This window comes from Miniopterus natalensis, chromosome 2, assembly GCF_054644295.1.
Source record: "Miniopterus natalensis isolate mMinNat1 chromosome 2, mMinNat1.hap1, whole genome shotgun sequence".
NCBI lineage: Eukaryota > Metazoa > Chordata > Mammalia > Chiroptera > Miniopteridae > Miniopterus > Miniopterus natalensis.
Window position 1 is genome coordinate 35080329 of NC_142082.1, and position 22450 is coordinate 35102778.

At 41.1% G+C, this 22450-nt stretch overlaps 1 protein-coding gene across 1 annotated transcript in view; it reads right to left on the minus strand.

Annotated features, from left to right (window-relative positions):
* PCCA (propionyl-CoA carboxylase subunit alpha) overlaps window positions 1-14202 on the minus strand; it is a 336620-nt gene extending 322418 nt beyond the window's left edge. The window contains exons 1-2 of the mRNA XM_087814252.1: window positions 14098-14202; window positions 1324-1401 (exon numbers count right to left, since the gene is read on the minus strand). Coding sequence (XP_087670378.1) covers window positions 1324-1401; window positions 14098-14202 — 183 coding nt within the window. The remainder of the gene's footprint in view (window positions 1-1323; window positions 1402-14097) is intronic.
* Between the last annotated feature and the right edge of the window lie 8248 nt (window positions 14203-22450).

A 22450-nucleotide genomic window follows, 5' to 3' on the forward strand; every position in this document is an offset into this window, starting at 1 on the left:
AGCTTACATTTACTATCTGTGGATTTTGAGCCTCAGTTTCTGAATGTACAAAATTAAGTTAAGAATAACATTAAGCAGCTGACATTTAGAGCACATGCTTTCTATATGCCAAGTGCTGTGAAAAATCCCTTTTGTGCACTATCTCATTTAATCCTCATAATATTCCTAGGTCGGTTCTAATAAAATCCTCACTTTACAAATGAAAAACAACTGAGGCTTGATAAGGCCAGATCACTTGCCTGAGTCACTTACAAAGTTAACTAGTGGTAAAGCCAGAGTTCATGCCAGATTTTCATGTCAAAACACACCATGATGTGACATGATCAGAGTATAATGGTGCAAGCTTTAAACATTGTATTATTAATACCAAAGATCACACTTGTTATGGCAGGCACACCACAGTGCAATTCTGGCTCCACTAACTTAAGGCCTGAAACTTCCTGGTCTTTTTCTAAGTTAATTGCTATTAAGTTAAATCGTCCCTATTCTCATGAACATACATGAGACAAACTGACCTGTTAAAAATTCAAGTCAAAAGATAATATTTTTAGTAATGATTAAATTTCACCTGGTTTAATTTTGATTTGATGTCAGTCTCTGATAAAATGTTGAGGAAGAAAATAGTCAATGGCCAAATCTCAGAAGGAAGGCAGGGGTGAGTGGGGAGAGATTAACCTAAAAACTTATATGCATATATGCATAACCCATGGACACAGGCAAGTGTGGTGAAGGTCTAGGGGGAGGGGTGGAGAGGGAGGGTATCAATGGGGGGAAAAGGGGGACATTTCTAATACTTTAAACAATAAAGAGCCTGGCCAGGCGTGGCTCAGCGGTTGAGCGTTGACCTAGGATCCAGGCAATCGGGGTTCGATTCCCGGTCAGGGCACATGCCCGGGTTGTGGGCTTGACCAATGACTCTCTCATCATTGATGTTTCTCTCTCTCCCTCTCCTTTCCTCTCTCTGAAATCAATAAAGATACATTTTAAAAATAAAATAAAATAAAAATAAATAAATAAAATCTCTTGACTGCCCAGTCTTTAAGAAAAAAACATTATATTAGTTATCCTGCTGAAAACAAGGGAAACACATTGTAAACTTATTCAATTTATTCCATTTTTGGCACAGATACAAATATAAAATTAAAGACTCAGGTTGTAGCCCACAATGTAAAAAGGAACAAAGACTGAAAACCCATAAAACCTATGATGTTAGAGCAAGAAATCATTACACAGCATAAAAAAAATTTAATCTGTCCACTGAACACAGTGTGGAGACAAAAAGTAAAACCATTACAACTTAGCTTTTGAAAATTTAATACTTACTTTTTCATTAGAATCACATCCCACTGAAGAGAGACTACGGGTCACCATTAAGTGCTGTCTTGAATGGTGTGAAACATGCTACCAAGAAGGAAAAAAAGTGAAATAAATTACAGATATCTGAATAGGCTTCAAGAAAATATTTTTTTAGGGTAATTCTTCCAGTATGCTTCTAGCTAAAATGTTTTTATTAATCATTATGTATAGTTCTAAGCAACTATGGAAGGTAACTATGGAAGGTAAATCATAACCAGACATATCCCCTTGACATACAAGAAAAAACCAAAGGCATCAAAACAATCTCCAGAAAAGTATAAGAGTCAATGGGTGAAACAAAATTTGAAGAAAGGTCTTTCTAATCAGGCAGACTGATTGAAATGACAGGATAAGAATGTCACATACCACAAAGGAATTTATATAACATAAAACAAAAGTCCTGGCCTTGAAGGAGCTTCAATTTTAAGTAACCAGAAAATAAAATATTTTTTTATTTGCTGATGCCTTGAATATGATTTCTTATTTTACTTTTACTTGTACAAAAGTGGTTTGGCAGATAATGAGAAGATAATACTAATAATCAAGTTCACTTCTAATTCATTATTTGTAAGTGTAGGGGGGAAAGCATATCTTAAGGACTTAAAACATTAAGAATAACCACTAATAAAAATTATAGGTGCCCAGCCGGTGTGGCTCAGTGGTTGGGCATTAACTCATGAACCAGGAGATCAGGGCAGTTCGATTCCGGTCAGGGCACAGGCCCGGGTTGTGGGTTCATCCCCAGAAGGAGACGTGCAGGAGGCAGCCAATCAATAACTCTCTCTCATCATTGATGTTTCTATCTCTTTCCCTCTCCCTTCCTCTCTCTGAAATCAATAAAAACATATATATTTTTTAAATTATAGGCAAGGTTTAAGAAAACAATTTACCCAATAGTCACTGACAAAGCTAGACCAAAAAAGAGGGAGGAGGGGAGCAAAGGTACTACCTCCTAAAACTTTCTAAATGGATAACAAGTCAAATAAGAAGTAAAATGTTTTCATAGCAACATTTTTTGATGAACCCAAAGATTTATACAATTGTTTTTCAAAGTATCAATCCCCAAATTAAGAAATGTAATCTCTATACAAAAGTGAAGGTAACAGATGCAGAAGATAGACTTTACAAAATAAAGACCACACTAGCAAGTGAAAGACTAGTGAACAATGAACTGAGAATGAGAAGAAAATTGACTTTATTATTGTGTCTCTTTTAAAGACCAAAACTTACTCTCATACTCCTCCAAGTATCCCTGTGAGTTCAAGAATGTTAACCTCAATTTTTAAAATGAGAAAAGTGAGTCTTGAGAATTTTAATTTTTCAAGTTATGGGACTACGCTATAATGGTTACAAGACTTAAGCATAGGCCTGTTAAAAGCATTGTAAAGTTTTTTATTTTGAGATAATAAAAGTAGTGTCACCTCCCATTGTAACACTAATGTCTATGGAGACATGACTTGAGGTGAAAAAAACAATTTGGCAAGAGGGTCTCACCATCCCCTCTGTGTTCAAATAAAAATTCAGTCTTCCACTGCCTTCAGTAGAAAGCTATAAATTAGCAATTTTTCTCTTACATCAAATTTAATAGGATAAAGGATATTCCTTCTCCTAAAATGTCTTGTGTGTTGATAGCTTCTGCCAATGCAGAAACAAATTGAGGAATGACAGGCAAAAGCTACCTGGGAATTTCTCATATTTATTATGCTGCAAAGTAGCACTAGGATATTTACACAAGAAAGCGAATAGTATACCAGCTTTCTATCAGTTTTATAAAATGGAACTCGAAGTAGTTCACACTTCTGCAAATTCTCCCTAATACTGTAAGGTACATGATGTCTGTTGCAGGAAGATATCATTATAGACTTTTACAAAAGGCAAAAATCAGACATGTGTCTTTAATCTCTAACAAATAAAGGGTATATCTGACTCCTGGTGGCAAAAATCAAAAGTGAGTCTTCCAGAGACAAAACACAATCTGGGATAGACATTTTAGGTATTTTAATTAGCTTTGGAGAGTGAGAACAAACAGTGATGTTTTTACCTCTGGAAAGAGAACACTGGGGAAAACACCGTATCACCTAGCAAAGAACTCTGGGAGAGGAAGACAAGGAATCTCAGTTCTAACCCTAGCTCAGCCTGGCACTATTTCTATGATTTGAGCAAACCACTTTAACCCCTCTGCTCTCTGCTAAGAAATTCAAGATTAGATGACTTTTCTCTAAGATCACTTACTAACCTAAACCACTCGTATTCAAAAAACAAAAGCTTAGTATAGGGGTATCTAACATGTGCAAGCATTTGATGATTGAAGGACATGCAGTCATTCCAAACTCAACATTTGGGCCAAGAAGATGGTGATGCAGATCTCACTTACTGCTCAACTACCCCAAGAATGAGAAACAAGCAAGCAAGCAGAGCTGCTTGGTGGAAATAAAGCTAATTACAGTTAACCCTTGAACAACTCGGCGGTTAGGGATGCCCAGCGCATTTAACTTTTGACTCTAGTCTGCACTTCACATCCGTGGATTCAACCAACCTCAGATGTTTTCCATCTGTGGCTGGGAATGCAAAAATACTGTTTCCAATCTGCAGTTGGTTGAATCCAAGGATTTGAAACCCCCATCAAAGTGCTGACTGGGTTTATTGAAAATAATCTGCACGTAAGTGGACCCACACATTTCAAACCTGTGTTATTTAAGGGTCAACGGTACATAGATTCTAATAAATATGCATTACACATTAAGTTTCTAGGATAAAAACCTCAGGACTCTCTCTCATTAGAAAGACTCATGAAGAATGGACTAAGCTAAATTTGACCTAACAGGAGACAGTTTCTATCCCAGAACCATTCAGAAATGTGGCCAACCTCTAAGAAATGTTTGGGTTGGCTGATCAATGTATACATACTATATTTACTTTCAGGAAACTACCAATAATGTAAAACATCTGCACCACACAATTCTTAAAACTAAAGCAACTCTACTATTCAAGTTACACTGGGCCAAAATGTAGAAGATGTAGCATGATACCTACTCAAAACTGGTTTTCTGCACTCTTTTTATTAGTATTTAAAGATACTTGGTTTTGAAGATCTAATAGACTATATTTTACCACCATTTAAAAAATAAAAAATAAAAAGCATATAGCTTGTACACATGTGAATTTGTAATAATCTAGCCCCAAATTTTAAAAAACATGGATGCCGCCCCTCGTTAGACATGTAACTAGAAAGAGAAATGGTACAAGCAGACAAAACTGTAACAGCAGTACTATGGAGAAACAAGAGTTTGGGCCTTTCCCACAGTGAGTCTGAACTGGTTTGTAGTCGACCTCAGAAAAAGCTCTCTTTGTTCCTGTTTACTCCTAGTGGACTTTCATGGAAATTCCAAGTTATAAAGAACACGGGTCAAAAATCAGACAATTTTGTAGAGCTACAACAATTTTTTTAACGCATGGAACAAGTTAACAGAAATCTGCTAATTTGGACTTATACACAGAATTCTAATGTTTATTGTTTTTTGTTAAGTGTAGAACTGGCTACAAGCCCAGTCCAAAATTCTTTTAAAATACTTCCTAGCAACAGGAGTTCGAGGAAGAAAAACTTCAATGAACTCCATTTATTTATAAAGACTATTTAGCCTATCAGAGCCAAAAGGAGAAAGGTCAGCATGTACAAAACAACGTCCCTATAGCATACTGCATTGGTTCTCTTCTGCGAGAATAAAGATAACCTATATTTTCCATGCTTAGAAAGGAAATGCCTGCTCACACATGGGAAGTAGCATGACCTTCAGAGTCACAAGACCTGGGTCAACTCTTTGCTCCACTGCTTTACAGCTATGCGACATTGAGCAAATCATTTCTCTAGGCTCCATCTATAAAATGTAGGTGATGACACCTCCCCTGCTTTCCTACAGAGTTGCTGAAAGGATCAAATGAGCCTTTATAAACTGTAAAGCACCAAGGTAATGTAAGGTATTACACAAAAACTAAATCCAATTATGCAGGAAAACTGTCCTTTCTTACAATTATACCAGACCATTTGGCAGTTAACATTAATGTAATAATATAGTAATTAAGAGCTCTGGTCTAGACTCAGATTCTGACCTGCACTGGGATGTCGGCTCTGATATTTGTTAAATATAAGGAAATTGCCTCATATGTAAACTGGGCATATTATCTTGCTACTATAAGAATTAAATGAGAATCTGTAAACTGCCTGGCACAATTCTGCATATGTTACAGTAAGCATACAATAACTGTTAACCAAAAAAGGGGAGGGAGAATGTACAGCTTTTAGACAAATCGGATGCATGCCTTCCAACCACTGCAAACAGGGAAATGAAAATGTCCTTTTCTAAACTAAGACAGCACCTGCTCTTACACGGTAGACGTGACCTCATGTGACAGCCAAAACTGCTAAATTCAGTAGCAATTATCCTAAAGAAAAATTTAAACACTAGTTCTGCAAAAAACTACTGTTTTTCTTAACATACCCTCAGCGGCATTCAAACGAACACTAAAACAGTTCTGTGAACAGGTTAAATCCTTATCAGGATGCATTCTGCTTCAAAGAAGCAGCTCTCCTCAAAACCATGAGGTAAAGGAAACATAAACTGATCTTACCAAGGTAGAAGTGCACATTGGTTAGTGCTTCAACATTTCCCAGCGAAGGTCCTCTCTTCCATGTTCCATGCCATGGAGCTGGGAAGCATCTGCTGAGTATTTCAGCATTTTAATAGACCAGAGTGACTGAGGGAATGCCCTCTGAAAACACTAATGGAAGTCAGGCTTTTTCACTTAAGCACAGCTTTTTCTTTCAGTCACTGACTACGTATTTAGTCTTCAGGACCTCACTGGCCATTCCAATCTTCAATTGTCTGCCAAGACCTTCTGTTAAAAGCAAGGCTAAACACCTGGTATTTGAAAGAGGGGATCCAATCTCAAGATTCTTGGGCTCCACCTCCATAGTAAGCTAAAGCACCAGGAAACTATACACAACAGCTCTAAAACTTTATCATCCCTCCACGGCTCCCCTACCAGGCCATTCCTCCCACCCCACCTATAGCAGATGTCCTTGGTGCCCATCCAGAGCCTCTTCACCAGTCAGCACAGGGGCCCCATCAGGTGGGTAATTACTCCTGGCCCGCAACTACTCCCTAGTCTGGCCCATTTGCCTCAACCAGACAGGAGTTCTCATCAAGCCAGGGAACTACCCCTCTCAGCGCCCACTCTTATAGCCAATGACTAACGCTGGGTTCCAAAGGCCAGCCACCCTCATCTCAACATGGGAGCAGTTGGGTAATGCAATGCAATCTGTGCTTCACAGCTGGCTGTCGTATGTGACAGCCACTAGCCACATGCTGCTCCTGACATTTGAAATATGCCAGCCCAAATTCAGAGGTGCTCCATGTGTAAAATACACATCCGGCTTAAAGACTTAATACCAAAAAAAGTAAAAGACCTCACTCATAATTTTTTACATTTCCACGTTGAAATATTTTTAATATACTGGGTTAAATAAAACACATTAATATTAGTTTCACCTTTTACTTTTTTAATGTGAGCGCTATTCTTCTTCTGTTGGACATGTCTGCTCTGGAATGGTGCTTCTAGAAGTTTACTATGCATCCCCATCACCTGGAGGGCTTGTTAAAACAGATTGCTGGGATCCACCCCCAGCTTCTAACTGGCAGGTGGATCCTGGCCTGGGGTCCTGCCGGAAAATTTGCATTTCTGACAAGTTTCCAGGTAATGCTGCTGCAGAACTGGCAGGAGTCCTGGGCTTGAGAACCACTGCCCCAGAGTTCCCCTAACGATGACACTGGAGCTCCTCTCCAGCTAGGGCCCTTCCTTGCTTGACATTTTTTCCCCTGCTCTATCCTGCTGTCTTCACTCTGACCACAGCCTGCACAAAATCCCTTTTCAGGTTCTGCTTCTAGGAAACCTACCATCCCACCTCCACAGAACTGTTTTTACACAACTGTAACTTTCACAAAGTTTCAAATTAATAGCAATTGAGATGGGAAATATCACTGCATTTTTTGCAAATTGAGTAACAGAGAGGTATTTATTGGATTGCTAGGACAAGGTTTGTTTATCCTGATGGACAGATGTCCTTTACTCCGAGTCTGGGACAGCTTTATAGCCTACTGCTTCCTCCTTTTCCATTATCACTATGAAGCTCAAACTAGTTTTTGTGCCCAAAACATGTAAGTTTGCACTTTCTCTTTTATACTAAGTTTGTTAACATGGTATAATGAAGGCGTTAAAGTCCTATCTGAGTTTAAATCCTGCATTATGACTTAAATTGTTGTGTGACCTTGGGCAAGTTACTTAATTAACCTCAGCTGTAAAAATGAGAATCATTTGAAGGTGACGTGACAATTAAATGTGAACTCAGCTTCCCTTCTCTATCAACTTGACAAGGTATCTAACTACTTCTCCTTTTCCACACCCCACAAGTGATAGATAAGATCAATCCACCACTCTGAATTTTGTAAATTCAATTGAAGTATTTTAATGTAACTGCTGTCTTGATCTTCCCTCCCAAGCTTCAGCCATCCAGGTCTCTAAAACACTATTATATTCAGATATTTAGGTCAATGATTGGAGTCATTCTTTTTTTGTTAATTGAGATATAACTCACATATCACAAAACTCACTCTTTTAAAACGTACAACTCAGTGGCTTTTAGTATATTCACAAAGTTGTGGAACCATAACCACTATCTGATTGCAGAACATTTTTCATCACCCCAAAAAGAAACCCCTTATTTGTTACCAGTCTCTCTCATATCCCACTCCCACCCCCAATCCCTGGCAACCACTAACCTACTTTCTATCTCTATAGATCTGCCTATTCTGGACATTTCATATAAATGGAATCCTATGTGGTCTTTTGTGTCTTCCTTTCAAGAATCCTTGGATCCTCTCTTTTGTTGTATCTCCCTTCTAACCCAACAACAAATAATACTGGCTGTAGTTCCAAAATATATCCCAAGTCTGACCAGTCTTCACCAACTCCAGTGCTACCACCCTAGTACAAATTACCATGATCTCTAACTTGAACTTTCACAACAGCCTCCAGACTGGTCTCCCTGCTTCCACTCTTCCAACCTCCACACCCCTCGAGGTCATTTTCCACAACGGTCAGAGTGGTCTTTCCAAATTGTAAATCCAGTTTGTTTAACACCCTCCAATGGACTCCACCAGGATAAATTTCTACTACAAGCCCCTACATGACTGTCCTACTTACCTCATACCCTAGCATTCCCCCTTCATTCACTTCACTCCAACCATACTGGCCACGTTCATCCCTTTATGTAATTACACCAAATGCGGAGCTTTGCCTTGGCCTTCCCTTGGAATGCGAGTCCCCCAGATCGTCACGTGGCAAACTGGGTCAGTTTTCTGTTCAAATCAACATGCTCAGAAACGTCTCTCCTATTTCCTTAGGTAACTTCCCCCAACACCAGCATCACTCTTTATCCCATGATCTTTTTTTTCCCTTTCACAGTACTTACCACTCTTTGAACTTACCTATTTATGTAAATACTGTCAGTCTCCTATACTTAAATATAACCACAATGAGGATAGAAACATTCACTGTAATATTCCCAGCACTAACCAGTGTCTGGCACATAGTAGGTGTAGTGGATTGAAGGGTGGCCCCCAGAATAATGTGTCCATGTCCTGGAATTTGTGAATTTGACCTTTTTTGGAAAAAAAGGATCTTTGTAGATATATTTAAGTTAAGGATCTTGTGAGATAAGATCATCCTGGATCCTGTCATGGCCCTAAATCCAATGGCAAGTGTCCTTAGAAAAGAAAGAAGAGGAGACACAGAGGGAAAAGGAAGAGAAGGCCATGTGAGGACAGAGGCACAGATTACAGGAATACAGTCTCAGCCAAGGAATGCCTAGAGCCACCAGAAGCACAAAGCAGCACGAAAGGGCTCCTCACTAGAGGCTTCAGAGGGAGCACGGCCTTGCTGACACCTTGATTTCAGATGTTTAACTTCCACAGCTGTGAAAGAATAAATTTGTGTTATTTTAAGCTACCACATGTGTCCCATGGATTCAGTATTAGTTTTCCTGACTAAAATTATGTATTTTCCAACATTTCTTAAATTCACTTTTATTTTTATCTTATATTGAACGCATCACAGTTTATGGTCTTTTTTCCAAGGGGGTAAAAAAAAAAAAATCAATACACATTCAAAATAAACTACTTTTTAAAAAATCATACAATATCCTGATTTTTTTCAAAAAGTATCTATTTGCTTCAACTATTGAAGAGTATCTTCAAAGTAAAACAATACTTCTGCATATGATATTCTACCACGTTAATGAAATTATTCTTAAAGACTGAAGAACTTATCAAATTCTTCCTTCAATCTTTATTTTTATTCCTCGACCTCTCTGCATCAGGGACATGGTGAGGTAATATGTTTTAGTTTCTCCTGATCTCCTCAGTGTGTACCTTAGTGCCAGGCACTTGGTAGATGCTCCAAAAACATTCCTTGAATGGATAGAAAACTGCATCTCTAGATGGACGAATGGATGAATGAATGCTATACTGCCTCTCTCGAGCCAGTCTTCTAAATCCTACTGACTCTTCTACCTTCTTTGAAATCCTAATTTAGGATAATAAGGTTATTTATTCAATAAAATAGTCACCCCTTGGCATCCATGGGGGATTGGTTCCAGGATTCCCTGCCGATACCAAAAACCACAAATGTTCAAGTCCCTTTTATAAAATGGCGTAGTATTGGTATATAACTTACATTTGCATGTGGGCTACAGCGGAGTATACCTATACATCACTCCATTCATGTGGATTCAGCATATAATAGTGCTCAGAAAGTGGCAAAATTCAAATTTTGCTTTTTGAAACTTTCTAGGATATTATTCCCCCAAACGTTTCCAACCCATGGTTTGTTGATTGTGGCAGAATCCACAGCAAAGCCGCAGGTAGAGGAGTACTGGCTGTATTAACCTACCCACTTATCCCTCAGGGTTCCCCAACTCCAATGCCAACTTTCACCTCACATCGCTGACCCAAAAACCAGCCGCTGGATTCCTCTTTCTTCCCAGCAACTTAGTATGACTTTGCAGTCATCTAACTCCTGGTACCGAAGATGAAATACGATGTTTCTCAAAAAAAAAAAAAAAATTCTTCCCAAATTTCCTTTGTCATCCCTGTTCTCTCATCTACCCACACTTTTTTAAAAACTGTAATCATTTAAACAACTTCTTTTCTTTCACTTCTTGATAAAAAATGTCACCATCTGCCCTGACTGGTTTGACTCAGTGGTTAGAGGGTCAGCCTGCAAACCGAAAAGTCGTAGGTTCAATTCCCAGGAGGTAAAGGGCACCCAACTGGGTTGCAGGTTCAATTCTGGCCCTGTCCGAGTGCGTGCAAGAGGCAGCCAATCAATGTGTCTCTCTCACATCCATGTTTCTCTCCCGCTGTCCCGCCCCCTTTCTCTCTCCTAAAAAAAAAAAAAATCAATGGAAAAAATATCCTTGGATGAAGATTAACAAAACCAAAGGGAAAAATGTCACCATCTTTCCTCCTTATTCAGGAGAGTTTAAAAATCACTCCTCTACTCTGAACTTCTTAAGAATGGAATAAAAATCCAAAAGCCATGTATAAATACAAAAAATGTCCACAAGAATTTTATTTTATCATACCAGAAACCAGTTTCTGTAATAATCTTAATATTTTTCCCAAATGATTGTCAGAAATCTATAAGCATGTTGGGAAGATTTACCTCAAGGAAATTCTAAAGCATTTAGATATGCTTAATCATTCCTTTCCATGATTAGGAAAAAAATCATGGACTTTAACGAACATAAAGCCTAAGCTTTCAAGTTTTGAAAATATACCATATAATGAGATCATCATTCATTTGACAGACAAAAGCCAGGCTTTGGAATTACACCATCCAAGGTTCAAATTCTACCTCAGCCAACTGTGCCCATAAGCAAGTTACTTAACTGCTCTGGGTTTTGTTTCTTCTTCTGTAAAATTGGGATTTTTTACGTAGCGTTACATGGATAAGAGATAATATATGAAAACCATATAAGGCAGATAAAAGTTCAATAAACTGTAGCAATTACCAAAAAACCAACATCCTGGAGCCACTGCAAAAAATGTAGACAGGAGGGAACACTGGATAATTAAATAGAATGTGTTTAAAAAGCTGGTAACAAAACAAATAAGACTAACAGGTAAACTCTACATATGCCTTAGATGCAAGCAAATTCTGCCAACTGACTAAAAGAATGGTTAGAATTCTCTCGGGTAGGGCCTAGAGTTAGCAGTTGGCTTGCAGAGGTAGAGGGAGAAATGGGAGCAATAAAATCTTCAGAAAGTTCTTCTTCGAACACAGACTCAGTGGAGCACATTTCAAGGTCAGGTAAAAGCATGGAGAGAAGCTAAGTAGCAGCTCAACTTCCCCTACAGTGATACTGAACTTCAGAGACTCATCCCACCTCCAGGAGGAATTCTTTACTTGGAAAAGTAACTCTCTACTCCAGTCGGTCTTGTCACACATTCAGCAGCACCTATTGTGTCAAGCACTGTACTAAGAACATAGAAATAGACAAGATGCAGTCTCTGCCAACACACTGAAAGGAACGGGGTAAGAAACATCAAAGTTTAGATATTATACAATAAGTGCATAACAAGTGTATAACATAACTACAGTAACAACTTTCTCTCAGCTTCTCCAACCTAAAATATGGCAGTGGAATCACTCCCACCTCCATCATGAATGGCTTTCCATTGCTATAAAATAAAGGCCAAACCTAAGAGCATGGTCTACAAGGCCCAACATGGTCTGGCTCTTACCTACCTCTCCAGCACCATCTAGTCTCTGTACCTGAGCCTCAGAAGTTTTTTTCTCAGTTCTATCTTGTCATTGCCTCCAGCCACAGGACCTTTGAACATGCTGTTCTCACACATATAGAACTCATCTCTTCTCTCTTTAACTAGAAAATTCACTTTGTCCTTCAAATTTTGGTTTTTTTCACTTCCAAAAGAACATAGTTCCTTACCTTAGGCAGTATAGTATGATTAAGAGCACAGGTTCTGGAGTTCTAAATCCTAGCTCTGACACTAGTTCTGCAGTCTTGAGCCAGTTGCATAAGCCTCAATTTCTTCATCTGTATATGGGATTACATGGCTGTTGTGAGGACTAAATAAATTAATTCAAGTAAAACGTCATAACAGTATCTAGGACATAGAGCTCAATATCTTGACTTGGTCAAATCTCTCAATTCTGTTTTTTTATAGCACCAAAACCTCTCCCCTAGCATCTTATACTTGTCTCTCCCTAAGAGACTAAAATTTCTAAGAGAGCAGAAACTATATTTGTTCCCTAGAGATAGAACACGATAGTATTCAATAAAGATTTATTGGAGGGGAAATAGTTAAAAGCAAGAAGCTGAGGCCCAGTGAAGTGACTTGTCTCATTAATGCCACACAAAACTTTATCTATGTGACTAATGCCCACACTTTTACACTACACCATGCAGCCTCCTATGTATACACATAACAATCTTGTATCTGCTACTGATGTGGCGAAGAAAGATTAAAAGATTAAAAACAATAAAAACTGCAAAACAGCAAATTGGGTACCAACGCGAAGAACACTGTTCTCTGAGAGAGCTTTCTGAAGTTGGCAAAGCTAACAGGTGCAGGCTCACACCCACTGGCACTAGCAGCTCCCACTCTCACATTGTTCGCTGGGGTTCCCTCCTCTTTAAAAGAGGAGAATGCACCAGATCATCTCTTAAGTGCCTTCCAATTTTCAATGACAATAAATCAAGTTATGTGTCAATTTTTTAAATATTTCTAAAGGAAGTTTAGCAAGCAGGCCGAACCAGATGGCAGGTGGTTTTCAGGGAGACCTTCATTTTAGAGAGTTTGTTCAAGTGGCCTAATAAACCCTATTAAGAAAGTAAGTTAGGGAGTCTTTGCTTATAAATTACGAGGGGCTCCATGTGGAGAAAAGTGTTCGCAGCCCCACACAAGCATCCAGCACACGAGTCAAGGCCGCCGCCGTGAAACCCTAGGACACACACAACAGCGGCAAAAACGTGTTGAGAAAAGTATAAAAACCAGGCTGACCGCTACGTAGGAAATAAAATTAAATTCACAGGATGCATACGCCGTATACCATGATGTAATGCAATTAAAACAGGCTTTCCACTCAAATGTGAGAGTGGACACGTATGATGTTTGGAAAGTTGAGGCACCCACGACCCTAACTGCACTGCGGCGGCGACCCAGGGTCCGTTCAGAGCAGGAGGAAATGGAAGCTGTAAGAACCCTGAAAAATACACCCGGGAAGCTCGGGAAAGCCCAGACCTTCAGGCGAAGGAGCGCTGCACGGGAAACGCAGGCACACGGCGGCCGAGGTCTGTCAGCCGCTCCCTGGGCGAGCAGAAAGCACGCCCGCGGCCCCGGCCCCGGCCCCGGCCCCGGCCCCGGCCCCGGCCCCGGCCCCGGCCCCGGCCCCGGAGCACCAGCTGCCGCGGGGCCGCCGCTCGACCCCGCCCCGCCCCACGCGAACTCCGAAGGGGGAAGGACTTGGCTCCCCAACCGCCGCGGAATCCGCGGGTGTCCACCGGGAGCCCCCGGGGCGCTCTCCGCGCACGGACACCGCCGGGAGGCGCGGGGCTGGGAGCCCGGGAAACCCAGGCCCGCGGGGAGCCCCGTCGCTCCTCACCTTCAGGGCGCACAGCGCCGCGCCCCGCATCAGCTGCTGCGGCGCTCGCTGCCCACGCCGTCCCGCCGCGATCCGCGACCCTACGCTCACCCAGAGCCCCGCCATTGTCGCCCCAGCAGACCGGCGCTCGGCTGACCTCTCACCTCGCCGAGCGGGGCGGAAAGGGGAGAGCCTACGCTCTGGCCAATCACGAGCCAGGGACCCGCGGTCCCGCCCCCCGTCGCGTGGGAGCGGGGGGAGCCGAAAGGCACCGACGCCGCGAGCCGGGAGCGGGCTACACGGAGGGTGCGCGTTGGGACCCGGAGGGAGGGACGGGGGGGGGGGTGCGCGGTGCGGCCGGCGGGGACCCCGCGCAGCTGTGCCCGCCGCACTGAACCCCGGGGTGAGCGAGGCGGGGGGGGGGGGGGCGCGCGTGAGTTCAGTCCGCCCTGCTTGGCGTCAACCCCGTACGGTACCGGGATCCACTTAGCAACCAACACGCAGCCGGGCCGCTCGGTACCAGTGAGTCCCCCGCCCACGACCACCCCGCAGTCCTGAGCGTTCTAAATGACAGCCCTGCGCCCAGCTGTGCTCCTGTACGTTTGAGTTGCAAAGCACCAAACTAAGGTAAGGTTCTGGACGAGGGCGGTGACGTAAGAACGCTCTAGGCCTAGAAAGAGGAGATCCGAGCTCAGGTCCTGCCTCCGCCTCAGGGGAATTAGCCGTAACCAGAGTCGAGTTGCTTATAAGCAGGCCCCTTAGTACTTCAACTAAGGGCCAGACCTGTGCTACATGCCTCAAGTTCGTTCTCATTTAATCGTTACAAGAACCCTAATGGCCCATACGTTATTCTCAGCCTGAGAAGCTGACCTTAATGGAGAGGTTAAGTCACTCCCCTAGTAAATGGTGAAACGAGGGTTTGAACCCCCGTCTGGCTGTCTTCAGGGCCTAGGCTTTTGTTTTGCTTTATTATGGAAACTTTTAACATACACCGGAGAGAAAACCGTTTTATGACCACCCAGGCACCCATCAATAAATCTACATTTTATCAATCTTGTTTCATCTGTTCCCCCTTTTTATGTTTTGTTGTAGTATTTTAAAGAAAATCTCAAACATCAGGTCATCTCACCTGTAAACAGGGCAGAATCAGGAGCTCTGCTCTTAATCATTTTCCCACTGCTAACAGAGTCACCTTGAATGAGTTACAAAGGTAGGTCACCTTGAATATGATACAGCATGGCAAATGCCAGAGGAGATACAAACAAAATGGTTGGGAATATCAAAGCGGTGACATTTAATGGGATTTTAAAATGTAAGTAGGAACTTTCATGACAGACGAAATGAAAAGAAATATCAGTTCCACAGGATTTCTCACCTTTGGATCTATGGCTGGAATCATTTTCTACCAGGAAATCTGCTTTTCTTTTCTCTTTCTTTTCTTCCTCCCATTTTTACCCTTTGGAATTGGTTCTCCTTAGATCCTATCTGTTTCATTTTATAGACGTTCTTTTCATGAAAGGCACTTGTGGCACAAAGTATTTGTTCCATAATATCTATTTCCACTTACTCCTTCAGTAAGAGAGTTCTTGAGTTTTAGCTGAGCACATGGCCACCCAGCTAAAGGCTGCAATATCCAGCCTCCCTTGCAAGAGGTGTGGCCTTGTGACTAAGGGCTGGGTTGTGGAATGTAAGGATTGTGCCCTAAAGAGTAGAGGCATGCCCTCTATTTCCCCTTTTCTCCTCTCTGAAAGAACATATGCTGGTTGGTGCTGAGCAGCCATCTCAACCCACAAGACAGGAGCCTGTTAATGATAGCATAGCAGTAAGATAGGAGGAGCCTGGGTTCCAGACACCATAGAGGCATCTTATCAGCCTCTATTGCTTAATACGTGAAGGGTTATGTGACAGATAAATAAACATTTACCTTGTTTAAATCACTGTTATTTCTGCCTTTACTATAGCAGCCAAAACTCTATGCTACAACTCATAATTTAGTATTCAGAAGGGAGATGCTGACATAATGAAACCTGAAATATGTGATAATAATGGTGACAACCCCAAAATAGCAAACCAGAAGCTGAAAGCTAATGACCCTTGTTATGCCATAGCACCTCTTTGGTGAAATGGTCACTTTCAAAATCTTAGACAAGATTGCTGTCACCATCACTGATACAGCCTGTGATTCTAACACAGTGTTTTCAAGGGAGAACGATTGGCATTTTGAGCTGGGCGCCAGTCTGAGCTGTGCCGCACATTTTGGGATGTTTATCCCTTCCCAAACCCTGCTGCTTGTTCCCAATGTCTGGAAACAGTTTTCAGATATTTTGTTCAATTTCCTATTTATCCGTAGTGGAAGGAAACCAGTTACTCTATCTGGAACCAGTGTGGAACCATTACGATGTCACGTCCAGAAGCGTAAGTCTTCTCTCAGAATTCTGAAAGCATCTTTACATCATCTTCCAGCTTCCAGATCTGCCCTTGAGAAGTCAAATGCCAGTCTTATTCTTGATCCATTGTGTCTTACTATAGTTAGTTACCTACTGTACTGTTGTATGGTGGGGTGGGAACAGAGAGAAGGTAGGGGTATAAATTTGGGAATCATGACCAGCCACATGCACAACAAATAGCAAGACGACATTCTATCTAGGGATTCTGATTTGAACGCTATATATTTAGCTGTCTTCAAGTGGGAGGAAATGCAGACGAGGAGTGCTGGTTTGGAAACCATTTCCCCAAATCCTCTTCCCTATGTGGTACCTGGCTAGAGTTAACCAAAAGAGGAATTGTAAGATATGTAGGCAGGAGTGAAGTGATAGCCATTACTCTCAGAAGGTTGTTACCGTAAGATAAGTAACATAGTTTCCTGGAAGATCTCAGTTCGTCCTCAGTCTCCACCAGCATCCTGCTGACTACCAACAACCCCAGGTTCACCACCAGATGTTTGACTGCAGACCCACAGAGGCAGTAGCTATCCAGAAGCAACTGCTTCTCCTTGAACCCTCCACAAGATCTTCACATTCCCGTTGGCAGTCAAGACGTCAAGACATACTTGGTTTCTCAGCTATCCCTTAGATTCCAACTTGTCCACCTCCGCCAATGCATCAGGCAGACTTTTAATTTCTCTTTCTGATCCTCTGAAAGGAGCCTATAGCCACTGACTAAGGTGACTGTGCTGGGGAAGGAAAAATAACCAGAATTTCCAGGGATTTCTGGGACCCTGGCTCTGAACTGATACTATGTCATGGCCACACTCAAAAATGTCATTGTGTTCTAGTGAAAGTAAGGTTTTATTGAGTTTGGGTGCTTAGCGGAGTTTTGACTTGGGTCTGTGGCAAAGTGAGCCTAATGAATTCCTGACCCCACATCTTGATTACTTCTCCAGTTCAAGAATGCATAGGAGGAATAGACATACTCCTCCATTATTCATAACAGCTCGACTTCCCTGACTGAATCCTGAGTGGTACATGGGACAAGAATGGGAGAAGTTGTGCATAACTATTTGAGTGATGAAGGGATGGACTGTGACAGAGAATGCTAGTTGTCCCCTAGTATCTATCTTCCTCTTCTTTAGTAAAAGAACTCACAGTTTAGTTGGGTACATGGTCCTCAAGTAAGAACTACATTTGCCAACATCCATCACAGCAAGAGTGGCCATATTACTAAGTTTTGACCAATAGAATGCAAGCAGAAGTGACATGGGCAAGTTTGGGGTTGTGTCCTTAAAGGGAAGGGGCATGCCTTCCATGTTCTCCTGTTCCCAGCTTGCCAGAATGTGGGCACAAAGAGGGGTAGGGGCAAAGTTGTCATCTTAGGTGATAAGGAAGACAGACAGGTGAAGAAAGCAAAACAATGTACAGGGAGCTTCTAGGTACCTGACATTGTGGAACTGCCATATCAGCCCTGGACTGTTTTGCTCAGATTTTTATGCAAAAGAGAAAAACATTGTATCTTATTAAAGTTACTATGGTTTGTTTTGTTGTGTCTTTGTTACAGTAGCCAAATATGTGTCCTAACAGAGCACTACTAATATATATTTTTGCCCTCTCCATTTACAGTTATAGATTGTACGGAAAATATCTAAGATACTTGAGGACATGAAGGACTAGCTAACTGCTTTCCAAACATGTTGACTCTTCCTTCTGAGCACACTGCTAGGCAACATATCCTAGCGATCTTTACAGTTAGATGTGGTAATGTACCTCCATCCTGGCCAGTGGAATGTGAGTGGGAGTAAAATACACTAGCCTCTAGGCTTGGCTCATAAAAATATCCATGCAGCCCTTCACCCCATTTCTCCTCTGCTCATCTGCTGAGACTCCTGTAGGCACTGATGGAAGGAACCTCAGTATCTCACTGACTAAGGAAAACAGATCCTTCTTGCCTTCCCACACTGAACTGTGACATGAGCAAAAAATAAACTTTTTACTTTCTTAGGCCATTGAGATTTGGGGATTGCTAGAGCAGTTAGTCTACACAACCTAATACATTATTAATAGAGGAAAATTGTAGGACTAAAAAGGACTTTTATATGCATCATATGACAAAAGGTAGTATTTAAGAGTAAAACAGATTTGCCCTGGCAGTTGTGGCTCAGTTGATTGAGCATCATCTCATGCACCAAAAGGTAACCTGTTTGATTCCTGGTCAGGGCACATGCCTGGGTTGCAGACTTGATCCCCAGTAGGGGACATGCAGGAGGCAGCCAACTGATGTTTTTCACATCGATGTTTTTCTCTCCTCCTTTACCTTTCCCTCTCTAAAATCAATAAAAACATTTTTTTAAAGAGTAAAATAGATTCTTTTTTTATGAAAATGGAGTGAAAGAATATTTAACACTAAATTACATAATTCATAAATTTTGACAATGAACTCTTCAAAATCAAAGTGTTGAAATATTTTTCACTATTACTATGAATAAATTAGACTGCTGCTTAAAAAACTTTGTCAGAGTATCACCTCACACATGTCAGAATGGCTCTCATCAATAAATCCACAAACAAAATTATTGGTGAGCATGTGGAGAAGAAATCCTCATGCACTGTTAGTAGGATCATACATTGGTGTAGCCATTATGGGAAACAATATGGAGATTCCTCAAAAAAAAAATGGAACTGCCTTATGACCCAGCAATTCCACTCCTGGGTACATATCTGAAAAAAATCCAAAACACTAATTCAACAAGATACATGAACCTCTATGTTCATTGCAGTGTTATTTATAATAGTCAAGATACAGAAGCAACCCAAGTGCCCATCAACAGACAAGTGGATAAAAAAGTGGTGGTACATATATATATATACGGTGGAATATTATTCAGCCATAAAAAAGTGAAATCTTACCATTTGTGACAGTATGGATGGACCTAGACAGTATTATGCCAAGTGAAATACATAGAAAATGACAAATTCCATAAGATTTCACTTATATGCAGAATCTAAAGAACAGCATAAACGAACAAACAAAACAAACAGACTCAGTTACAGAGAACAAACTGATGGTTGGCAGAGGGGAGGGCAACTGGGGGACTGGGTGGGAAAGGTGATGGGATTAGGAAATACAAATTGGTAGTTACAAAATATTCACAGGGATGTAAAGTACAGCATAGGGAATATAATAAATAATATTGCAGTAACTGTATGGTGCCAGGTGGGTACTTGAAATATCAGGGGGAGCACTGTAAATTATATAGTTGTCTAACCACTATGCTGTACACCTGAAACTAATATAAGTAATATTGAATGTCAACCAAAATTGAAAAATAAAATTTTTTTAAATTGTGGCAGCTTTTGCATAAAATTCCAAATTCTCTACTTCTCTTGAGATAGCGAAAGATTTGGGATTCCCTCCCCCAAAACATTCAAAAGCATCTTCACTGCCACACCTAGTCCTTTGTTATTCTCTTTAGATGCTTGTGTTTCTATCCCTGTTACCTAGCTGGGAAACCTGACGCATCTTAATCCAGGAAGTGATGTTGTATTTGCATTTTAGAAAGCATTTTGCATCATTCTAGAAGTAGAGCTAAAGTATCCACATGGCTAAATCTCACAAAGATAAGATGGAGCAAAAAACAAATAATAAAGAAAAACAAACTGCTGAAGAATATACAGTTTGATACCATTTTCACCAAAGCTTCAAAATATGTGAAACCTCATATTATTCACGAACACATACATAAGTAATAAAGGTATGTAATAATGTATGGGAATGCTAATCTATAAATTTGAGAGACAGGTTGCCCCTCCTGAAGGCAGCCATGTTAGTTTCCTTGGGCTACCATAAGAAAATACCACAGACCAGGTAACTTCAACCACAGAGATTTATTTTCTCACAGTTCTGGAGGTTACAAGTTCAAGACCAATATCCTGGCCAATTCAGCTTCTGGCCAGAGCTCTCTTCCTGCCTCCTCATGTCTTTACATGACGTTTTCTCCATGCACTTGTGTGCAAGGAGAGGGAGACAAAGCACTGTTATCCTTTCTTATAAAGTCACTAATACTACTGGTTCAGTGCCCCACCTTATAACCTTAGTCAACCTTTAATTACTTCCATGAAGGTTCTATCTCCAAATATAGTTTCAATCAGGGTTAGGGTTTCAACATGTGAATTTGGAGGGACACATTCAACCCACATCACCTTCCCATGAGGGGCCACACAGAGCACACTCTTCCCCCCAGCAATGAGAATGCAAATGTTCCATGTTTCTACCCAGGGAGAGCTATTATTAGAGACTCAGTGACCAGCATTTGCATTGAGGGCTGGTCATGTAGGCACCCTCTACCTAGCAAGTAAGATTCCCAGAAGGAAAGCAAGTGTTCAGCAGAAACCACATTGTTTGCACAGTCTGAGCACAGCAGGCCACACTTGCTAGTGGAGAACAGTAGGAACAGTCCAGAATCCAACCAAGGGCCGGTCCTGCAAGCAGGCCCTTCTAAAGACAGTCACTTCAGACTTTCTTCTGCACACTTACCAACAACCTCCTCAGCTCTGCTTTACTGCTCCCATCTCCTGGATAAAGATTACTGAGATACCCAGTTGCTAAGCACTAAAACTGGTACAATAACTGCCTACAAATTATTTTGTTTCCAGATTTCAATATCATTGTCAACCAAGGACAATCATAGCACATTTATGACTTAAAAGGACTCGGAGGTTTTTCAACATTCATATTGGCCATAATACGTTCTTTCCCAAGGTAATCAAGGATTATATCCTTCTAAATTAATTGTGTGTCATACTTCAAGAGAGAATCCCACCCCTTTCCCTTCCCAGAGAGCTGATTAACATAGCTCTTCAGTCTTCTTACCATAGTAAATATAGCTTGGTGACCATCTTAATCCAACAGTGGAGGTGAAGACACTTTAAAGTATAGTCAAGGATGTTTCTAGTGTGTATCCTACCTGCCTGCAATAAAATCCTGGCAAAACTGTAAAGATAGAAAGAGAATAGAACCAAAGTTTCTTTGAGCACCTCCAAGTGGATTGTATAAAATTGCCCCAATGGGATATGAATGTGTTTTGGTAGTTGTGTTTGTTATCAGAATGGAGCATGGGAAGTCAGGGAGCTGGAGCAATACACTGTCACATTTTAATCTGTATGTATGTTTCCTTAATTTTCCTAGATTTTCCTAATTTTCCTAATTTTCCTTAATTTTCCACCCTTTTTAGTTTAAGGTTCTGGATTGTTGACAAACAGCATGTTATCAGCATGATCTGCTGCTTTGCACATGCACACCTTCCAGGGATTGAACTGGCAACCTGGATGTGTGCCCTGACCTGGAATCAAGCCTGTGACCGTTTGGTGCATGGGATGACACTCAACCAACTGAGCCACACTGGCCAGGACAGCTTATCTCTTTTCTTTTTTAAATTTATTTTTATTGAGAGTATTACAGATTTCCCCCTTTGCCCCCCTCCACCTGGCTTCACTGCACTATTGTCTGTCCCTGGGCTATATATATATGCATGTAAGTTCTTTGGTTAATATCTTCCTGCCCTCCACCTCCCCCCTTCCCTCTGAGATCTGTCAGTCTGTTCCATGTTTTCATGTCTCTGGACCTATTTTGTTCATCAGTTTCCTTTGTTCATTAGATTCCATATATAAGTGAGATCATGTGATCTCTTCACTATGGTACCTATAAGCAATGGTTTGATAGAACCATTATAAGAATCAATTGCTAAATTCTCAAGAATCGTGCCAGATGGTTGTTAAATCCTGTAGCTTGAAATCAGCCTGTGGAAATATTTACATAATGGAAATCAGAAAACATTAAAATTAGGGACTCCTCGACTCCCACTCTCCCAGAGAATGTTTTTCATTTGTCATCTCACCCCTGCCTAGAGAGTGCCTATCCTTAATATTGCCCTTTGTAGTAAGTG